This window comes from Arachis stenosperma, chromosome 5 (genome assembly GCF_014773155.1).
Source record: "Arachis stenosperma cultivar V10309 chromosome 5, arast.V10309.gnm1.PFL2, whole genome shotgun sequence".
NCBI classification, from domain to species: Eukaryota; Viridiplantae; Streptophyta; class Magnoliopsida; order Fabales; family Fabaceae; genus Arachis; species Arachis stenosperma.
Window position 1 is genome coordinate 6792745 of NC_080381.1, and position 10578 is coordinate 6803322.

The following is a 10578-nucleotide window of genomic DNA, read 5'->3' on the forward strand; positions in this document are numbered from 1 at the left end:
GGATCTGTGCCTGAGAAAGACATCCTCTTTTGCTTTATTCTACGCTCCCTTCACTTCCAAATGCCATGTTTTTACCTACCAACTTGTTACACGTTAATGCAAATTCAACCTCACTTTCTTTTTATTATTTAACTCGTCATTCCCACATATTACTTCCTATTGTTTGCCATGAAATATACATTTCATTATTATTATTATTATATAAGGTGGTTAGTTTTGATCGTTATTTTGGACAGTGGCCTGAAACTCATTCATGTAGCTACTAACTATACATTGTCATAATGGTGTCTCATATATATATATTAACACAATGATTGAGGTCGAAGCGTGCGGGTGATTAATTTTTATTGAACCTGATCCAATTCGTTAAATTTAGATAGATATCCATGATTAATTATTGTCTTAGCCATGCCCATGATTCTAGCACCTAGAACTGGAAGTAGCATAAATAACTTTTTGTTTGTGATAATAACTTGATGAACGATGAATTCTAAATTATTGAGGCGAACTAACACGTCCTTTTTGTGAAGGCCCTGGTTGTACTTATTAATAATTGCATTATGACAAAAAGTGTGACGACCTCAACAGGGAAACTACACTAGGCTTAAGTGGGTAATCAACAAACGCTACTTTTTAATTAGTCCATCCTCATAATCATAATTATACCAATGCAAGCTTTTCCTTTTCCTCTTGCGTTTATTTTGTTTCTTTAATCTGTGTCACCTCTTTAATTAGTATAATTAATATTCACACTGTGCGTGGGTCATCCATATAAAAAGTCTAAGGACCAACAATTTTATTAAATTTTGACCAACATGTAATCAGCAAAAAAAAAGTAAATAATTTTATACCATTGAATAAAATTTCACACTATTAAAAACATCATTGATAACTATTTGATTACTACAAATTACAAAAGTTGTTGATCCCTAATACTCTTCGTCACCGCTATAAGAATTTATCCTCATCAATAGAGATAGTTGGACTCCCTGCACTAGTAATTGTACCATTAATATATAGGTTATTTTCATATGCATTTTGACGAGGTAATTGTCCTATTCTAGGAATGGTTAAACGAGGGGCCCTTAAGAAATTAAACATACTTCTCTATATGGTAATTCCTTTTATATATGCGTGCCATCCTGATCAAGTATATATTATATTAAAACAAGGGCCATTAACAAACATTGTCTTTATATATATGAATGTTACGTGCGTTTTAATATCAACAATTCAATACTACTGACAGAAAAGTACAGGGTTGGCTAAGCTAGCTACAATTACACATGTGATATTTAATTTGATTATATATCCAAAACCAAAACAATGTGAAGGGAAGAGAACCCAAAGCCAATTACGTTGTTTCTTTTCTGATAAACAGAACAGTAGTTGGTCTAAGAAAGCTTGAAAAATGGAAGTTAGATCCCGTTTGATAAAATGAATGAATGATTGAGTGTTGATGCAAGTTCGTGGAGACAGGAATTCTAGGGTGGCATGATTGGGTCTGATAATAAAAGAGATCGGGTAAGGGCGTTTCAATTTGGCAGTGCAAAGAGAAAAAAAGAGAGCCTCTTTTTGATTGTAGCAATGATGACCACATCCACTCATCAAGCAGTAGAGACCCCAGTTACCATTTTGCCTCAAATTTGTAGGGCATCACCACCATACCTTGCTCTTCTCATATTTGACCATCCCCTTTTTCTTCTCTACATCACCAATTTACTATCTAATCTCAATTCTTAATCTTAAAATGAAATATGTGGAGCTATAACTCTACCGTCTATGGACTGTGACAACACCTTTAGGAGGTCTAGCTAACTCAGCAATGTGCTCTTTAAATTCCTTGTTGACTTGCACTTATGATTACCAAATTTGTGCAATTACCACATCCAAAATTTGATGATCTCACTGGCACTCGCTTCAAAACCCTGCCATGAGGTTTAATATAATGTGGCCATCACACACCTCACACATTAACTACTATGCTTCCTTGGATATGCAAGCCCATGTGATGTGAGCCACCTCCTACTGCATCATTCTTATTAATTTCCTTTCTAAACCCTTCTTAATTCTATATGCATGCTAGCTTTACAGGGTCCCCTTCCCCTGGCTAGATACAAGAGCTTTTCTTTCATTATGCTCTTTTTCGTTAATTCATTCCATCTTGGAATATCTTTTCACAACAAGCTTCATTAATATAAGCTATCTTAAGAGTTGTTGTTAGATGTGTGTAGCGTGATAGTGATGGATAATGTCCTCATCATCATGTCACTTTTTAGTTTTTACTGCACTTTTGGCCACCAACATGAATATTACATATATGATAATTAATTATTTACACTTTATTTTTCAGCTTTATCAATTGTCATTGCCGTGGATCTACTTCATAAGAAAATCTGAGAACCACTCACTACATATTCGTACGTAACAGTATCATATATAAGTCAACAAGTCATATTACCATATTTAATTTCTGCGTTTCTCATTAAAAATAGTATTGTGTTTGTGTAAGCATGGTAGAAAAATGTCCTTGTGGAATTCCTCTTTGTGAGACTGAGAGTGAGACAATTTGCATTGAAGCCAATGGCATTTGATCTAGCTATGTCTGTTTCAGCCCATTAATCTCTTCTCTTTAGTACCTATGGCATGGGCAAGTCATTGTCAGGGTCAAGGTCAAGAGTGGGAAACAATTTCATGGCTGATGAATAGCTTTCCCTTTTCGCCCTTGTTTTAGCTCCAAGTATCCAATGTATGGCAATAGATGTAGGCATGCATGTACCATCATCCCTACATGCTAATAATGCTGCAGCAGCAGAGTGCTACTTTCACTTAAACGATACTGAAGGGGAGCAATATCATCCATCACCCTATATTATGGAAAAGTATAGGTGAACAATGAAAATATTAAACAATGTAAATAATAGATATATCGGATGTTCATTTTACTAGTGTATGGATGGTTATTTTAATATTAAAATTTAGAAGGTTAATTTGGAGGTGTAGTGTGTTTTTATTTGATTGGTGGTTGTTCATATTGTTCAATAAAGTCATTGTCCCCCTAGCATTCCCCTTTATTTATTTATTAAATGAGTAATGTTAAGTAGCCAAAATATTATAAATAATAAATAAAAATACATTATTAATAACATTTGTACTTATAAGATAGTGTGAATTATTCTTAAAAGTCAATTACATTAAAAATTAATTCTAAATTTAATGTGAATTAAATCTAAAAAATACTCTTTTATTATTATTACATTTATAGTTTTATAAAAAAATTTTCAAATAAAAAATTTTAAATTTTAATACTTTTAATCTTAAAAAAAATCTCAAATCACCTCAATATATTTTATAAAAAATAAAAAAATCTTATATTTAATTAGTCTTTATTTATTAAAAACGTCTAAAATTATTAGTTTTTAACCTACAAAATAAAATAATAAATAATAAATTAACACTAATTCATTAATTGTAGATATTATGTCTTTGAAATTATAGATATTATACATATAAAATTATGGATGTTAATTTAAAATATTTTAACAACTTCTACTATACAACTCATATTTTACATATAGATTATTAGAAAATAAAAAACAAAAAATAAAATATAAACAAAAATTTAAGAAATAAAATTTTAAAAGTAATTTCACATATATTAATATTGCATTTAAAAGGCAGACTGAAATTAAGAAACATAAATTAAGACACAGAAATTGAATTAAGTTTTTATACTGTAATTGATATAAAATGTACTAGACTGATTATTAATATCATATTTAGATTAAAATAAATATAAAAATTCAATGGTAGATTTAAAATTTAAAAGTTAAATGAGAGTATTTTTGAAAATAAATGTTATAAAAATTTTAGTCTTTATCCTTAAAGATTCCAATTTTATGTATTTCTATTTTTCAACCAAGTGAGTTGATCTAGTAGTTAACTTATAAATCCGCTTAAATAAATGTAATAATTTATTAACTAATGACAAAATTTTTAAATAAAACTCGTGGATCAGTTATTGTCCTACTAGACTCGGAACGAGGTGGGAAACTAACAAAAACAACACAAGGCCTTCCGACCAAAAACTAGTATAAGGCCTTCCGACCAAAAATATAGAACAAGGGCTAAAGCTGCATGGACTAATGTAGAAAAGAACAAAGGAACCGGGGGAGGGGGGGGGAGTAATCTATCAGTTTAAAAGTCCCGACAGTTGAGGCCTGGATTAGATGGTAATTTTGTTTGCTTCCTATTGAACTGCACCGAATTTAAATCTTCGTGGAAGAATATTAAACTATTTGTGTGTATTCCTATATAGTATATGTAAGTGTGTAATACATAGATGTAATGTTTACGATTAGAGGCTGTTCAATCCATTTAATAAAAAAAAAAAGTCCCGACTCCGACCCAAAAAAAATTGTCCCCACTCCCTATCTTACATTCTTAATTGCTCTAAATCAAAAGCCAGTTCACCTCTTAAAGAAAAAGAGAGATTAATTAAATTTGTACTTGGTTCCATTAAGGAATCGTATTCCTTTTCTATGAACAGTATAGGTATGTACATCCTTATTTTATTAGATTATTAGTTTCTCTTGTTTCTTTTTCTATTTTTTTTTTAATTATAGTCTTCACTTTCTATTGAATTACTATAGTATATTAAAAGACCCATTGTTTCAATCATACAGAGCCATGCACATTTACTTTAATTTAATTTTATGGTAAAGTTAACAGGAGAATAGAAAGCATTTTGGCATTAAATAAATGTTTGATTGACCGTTGCTTGACTAGCAATGTTGGCATCTACTATTTGCCACCTAATAAAGTAATCAACGACATGCATATAAAAGATGATAATTAAAGTAAAAGACATAATTTGTCATTTAAAATTTAATTATTTGATTGTAAGTCCTACACACCCATAGGGCACTATGCGGCCGGATTATTGATATATGATTTGTTGTCGACGTATATGAAAATAAATAATTTTAAATTACTATGTGTGTTATGTATTATCATATTATAATAATTGTAAAATTCTGAAATTTTCGGTTTAGTTTTAGAGAAATGATACGAGACCAATACATTTAAGTATATATAAAAGTTAGCTATTATCAGTTTAATTCTGTTATGTTACTAATAATATTTCTGTTAATTTTTATCGATTTTTATTTATAATTATATTTAATAAAAGTGTTTTTGTAGATGTGTTTAATAAAAATGTCTTTTTTATGACTGTGTTTAATCAAAGTATCTTTATATATATATTTTTTGGATGTGTCTCTTTATATATGTATTTAAAATATAATAATTAATTATTATTGATAATAAATTGACAGATAATATATTAGTACCTTATACTTTTTCTTATCAATTTAAATAAAAAAATAAAATTAGAAAAATAATGTTACTATTTTATGTTTTTAAATAGGTGACGTCTCTGGTGGATGAAAGTGTTTGGTGACTAAGATGGCTAAATAATGTGTTTGGAGGAAAAGTTGACATGTGGAAGGAGATATATAGTTGATGGTGAGAACAAGATCTGCTGAAGTCTTTGAAAAGGGTAATCTTTTGTCTAACGTCAATAGTGACAAAGGAGAATATAGTAAATTTGCTATGTCAGAGTTGGTGAAGCTTTTCTCAATTTACAAAATTTACGTGATTTTGCATCAGATTTAAATTTTTAATATTAAATATTTTAATTTCATAACAAATTTAGATACCAAATGGGATAAAAATAAAAATAATAAAAAATAACTATAAATAAATAATTACATCTAAATATTGTAAAATTCAAAATAATTCTAAATATTCCATGATCTTTCTTACAATCTAAGTTCTATGTATATATTAGAGTAAAGTATCGTTTTTGTTTTCAACGTTTGGAGTAAGTCTTATTTGTGTCTCTAATGTTTAAATCGTCCTATTTGTATCCCTAACATTTATAAAAGTGATTTAATGTTATTCTACTGTCAATTATACTAACAAATTAAATTGTATTTTTTAATTATTCTCACTTGGATGTATTCATTCTCAATTAGGTCTCACTTGAATGTGTTGGATTTTAATATTATACCTACTATTTGTGTTTAGATTCAATTATGTCCTTAGAAAAATGAATTATGTAAATGTTGTAGGAATTAGTTTCAACTTTTGATGAACTATTTTTAGGGAGTGGATCATCGACTCTATCCCAGACATTTGTATTCTAACTTTAAGAAGAGATTTTTAAAACTTAAACCGAAGCATTCATGATGTGTAATTGACGGTCGGATAACATTGAATCACTTTTACAAACGTTAGGGATACAAATAGGACAATTTAAACGTTAGGGACACAAATAGAATTTACCCCAAACGTTGGGGACAAAAACGATACTTTACTCTATATATTATTTGACATTGAATTACCAATTATACTGTTAATCAACAAATTCATATCAAAAAACAATATTTAATACAATTTTCAGTTTAAATTTTATAAAATGTTTACTTAACAAATAAGATAAAAATAAAAATAAAAAGTGTAATAAAGATTTTTAAAATAAAAATAAATATAATTTAATTGAAAAGTACATTTACCTAGAATAATAAGTAAAAAAAATGTTGAATATATTCTTAAACGCACATAAATATTAATTTTTCATTTATTTACAAAATATATACTTCATTCATACATAGTTATAATTTAAATAAATTAAAAGATAAATAATACTTATAATTTATTATACAAATAATAAAAATATTAAAATATTTTATAATTCAAAATAATTCTAAAATAAATATCATTGTAAAATAAATTAAACTATTTTTTATTTTATATAATATTAATAATATAAATATTTTATTTTATAATAACAATATTTGAATAAAATACTCTATATAAATTAAGATACCTATTTATAGTCGATAACATAAAGTTAGAATAAAATGATATTCATTTATATAAATTTCTAGTTTTTTAGTATTGGTTTATGTGTGATTCCATGCCTCCATCGATCCCACCTGAAATAATCAATGGAATAAATTGTGTTTTTTATTGAAGTTAAAAAAAACAAAATATATAGATAGATTTTTTTTATAACAAATATGATTTAATTTATTATTTGTTACAAATTGCATTAACTTAACAAAATATTACAAATAGTTAAATACAATTATTTATTATATCGTTTTATTTATTATTATTATTATTATTATTTAAAGTATCTCCTAATCTAATAAATTAAAAAGTAATTTATTACGATACTCAATTTCATTTAAGGATTTATAACTTATCAGTGATTTGCTGCATTCTTTTAATTATTTAATACCACTTTTTCCTATTATTGGTCAGCCTTTTTTTAGTTCCAGACATTTTTATTTTTCAATCCCCTCAAATAGCCCACCTCAATAAAACTCCTTTTCTGGAAGCCAATTTTCATATTTGCCATTGCAATTAATGTTTGTCGTTTACCACACTCTTCCTTTAGTACACTATTCTACGGATTGCCATACATGCCATATGTTGCAAAGTTATTTGCCAGTCAACACATAGGTATTCTTAGCCATCCAAAACCATGCCACCAAAGAACTCACCTTTTAAATATACTCTCTAGGAAAGTTATTACCGTGGTATATATCCGCAGCATTGCAGCCTTACGTTTTTGGTTGCATGATGAATTACAAGATTATTACTAGTTAATATTTTAGCAACAAAGCAAACCAGAAAAAGAAATATACAAACCAGCTGCATGCAGAAGCACTAATTATTAATAATGATAATATTTTACATAATAATTTTATAACCCTTCGGGTTTTCGGAACAAAAGAAGGCGAAAAAAAAGAAGGAAAATTTAGAGAAATGAGAACAATATTTTTCCAAAACCCTTCCCGTTTCAGGAAAAAAAAAGCACCGGAAACAACCACCCACCATAGTACCGTACATGAATCACCTCCTTTTAGCTACTTTTTTATAATTTACGCAGGCAAATTAAGACAAGTTATTAAACTTAGCTTAATTAAAATATGTTTAATTAACGGAGCCAATATTATGATCATTAATTAAGGCGTGGTAGCTAATTATCGTGATAAAGCTAGCTAGGGGTTATTGCGGCGTGACATTATTGCATGGCCATGCAGAGGAAGAGAAGGGTTGTTGTCGAAGTTGTTGGAATAACAAAATTTGAGTCATGTACGACAGTTTCTGGCGTAACAGGGTTCTCTCAGACCGTAACCAATCGTTTTCGGTTCGCACGCGGTTAAAATGATGAACCATCAATTGCAACCGGTTGTTCAGTTCCCGGTTTTCCACTCTAGACGCCTTCAACTGGTTCCGCAGGTTCTCTAGGTGTCTCTGCTTCCGCATCCGTGACCTCCTGGCCGATTCCCGGTTCGATATCTTTCTCCGACGTTTCCGCTCGTCCATAACGGCCTCCGAACCGGGTTTTTCTTTTGCATTGTTTTCGTTGGGATCATCTGAACCGGAGCTCGAAGTGTTAATGGCGGCAAAGAAAAAGTCAGTGCAGTCCCACGGCGGAAAACCGCCGTCGAACGCTGATGAGGCAAAGGGGTTTCCGAGCAAAGCGTCGGAGGCAGAGATAGCAGAGAGCATGGCTGCTTCTAAAACTAAAGAGAAGGAGGAAAGAGGGAGAAAAGGGAAGAATAGCTGCGTAGAAGACGCATATTTATGGTTTTTTGAGGCATGTAATTAACTACGTATACGAGGGGCATTTTCGTCATAAAACCGTATTTGTACTGCTGCATGGTAATAGCTTTTGAGTCAGGCGGCACTATGGTGGGGTTGGAGTGTCACTTTCATTTTTTTTGGAGTTAGGTGACGTCTTCCGTGGGGCCCTGAAAGGGATTGGATTTTAAGCTTAGTGACGAAGGTAAAAATTACCCATCCAGTCCTTCTCAAATCACTATGCAACAAATTATAAATATAACAACGCTAATTCAAATAATTATTTTTCACCGTGTTGAAGAATTAGAAAGCTTTTATTATTTATAAAAAATACATCGTTATAGATTAAAAAAGAAACCTCATAGTTTTACTTGATCTTTTGTGAAATTAAAGAGGACACGGATTGAATATTTACCCATAAAATATTAAATGGGATCCATGTGATGGGGATGGTGCTTTGGTGGGATGATTGCTGAGGTGGAGCCACCTCACTTTCTTGGCCATTCTAAAGCTAACAGGTGTTGCATGGATATATGCCTACATGCATGATCCTATGCTACAGTGTGCAACACTGCACAAAACTGGTTCTTCATTGATTCGTTATATCAATGGTGAAAGCAAATTAAAGCTAATGTTAGCACTAATTAAGGATGAGTGGCGTGCAATTAACAAACTTTTTAAGTATATTTTAATGTTGAATTCCATCCAATAATGATATGATTTCACATAAAGTCATTTAATTAAAGGCAAGTGGATGGATTTGGTTAATGATCACGCCATCCGTCAAGGCATCAAGTGGGGGAGCTGAAAATCTTTGGATTACAATTGTAGTTGTCTTGAAAAGTTGTGAAAATCGGATGGGAACTGCTCAAATCATAAATTTATTAGTTTATTGGTCTAATTAATTTAATTATGATCTAATAAAAAATTCGTTTTATAATAAAATAATAAATAAATTATAAATATATACTCTAAAACATAATTATAAATAAAATACTCTAAAAAATTATAGTCTAAAATTTTTAAGTTCGATGACAAATAACCGAATACTGTTAGAAAACTTATCTAAGATACTTTTCCTTCTTTATTTATGGTCGAAAGTAATGATAGCTTGTTAAATTGAAAGTTGTTTCTCTGTCTTCAAATAGATCAAATTATAACCAAAATTCAGAACAAATAATAAGAAATAAAAACACAACAACTAAGAGAAAGACTTTAATTTTATTTTGTTTATTTTTTATTTTGTGCAAAAAACTTGAAATTGTATTCCCTTGGCTAAAAAAATCATACATTTTTAATTTAATCATAACTAAATCATGAACTAATCCTAAAAATTAAAGCTTGAATAAATAAATTATACATTTTTAATTGCTTCTGTTACAACTATTACCAGTTATTCATCTTCCCCTACATTAAGATTAGTCGTATCGTTCGAACTGAAAATATTAGCAGCCAAATTATTATCTAGCTACAGATGTATTATTATCAGCGAATGTTTCTTGATTCATACTATTACCCATAACTGAAATTAATAAATCACCAAGACAGTCATAATCGGAATAAAAATTAAATCACAAAACGATAAAACAAACACAATAACTCAGCAACACATCACTAAACAATAATCACAATACATTCAAAATTAATAATCAGTAAATTAAAATCACAAGTTCAAACTTTGTAATGTGAAATTAGCGACATTCAAACTTTGCACACAATTACTTTCAAGTTGACATAATAGTGATTAATCAAATAATAGCTTAAGTGAATCTATACCTTATTTTTCTGATTCAGCTACAATCACTAAAATTTTTATAAGTTAATCCCCTATTTAGATGATAAGTACAATTTAATTAGTTATAAAAGAGAAAAAGATTGTCGTAGCTATATTTTTATTTTAGCAGAAACTTGGAGAAT

At 29.4% G+C, this 10578-nt stretch overlaps 1 protein-coding gene across 1 annotated transcript; it reads right to left on the minus strand.

Annotated features, from left to right (window-relative positions):
• Positions 1 to 7762: 7762 nt before the first annotated feature.
• LOC130982713 (basic leucine zipper 43-like) lies at positions 7763 to 8618 on the minus strand. The gene has a single exon (XM_057906785.1). The coding sequence runs from the start codon at positions 8587 to 8589 to the stop codon at positions 8083 to 8085; it is 507 nt and encodes a 168-aa protein (XP_057762768.1). The 5' UTR covers positions 8590 to 8618; the 3' UTR covers positions 7763 to 8082.
• Positions 8619 to 10578: the final 1960 nt, after the last annotated feature.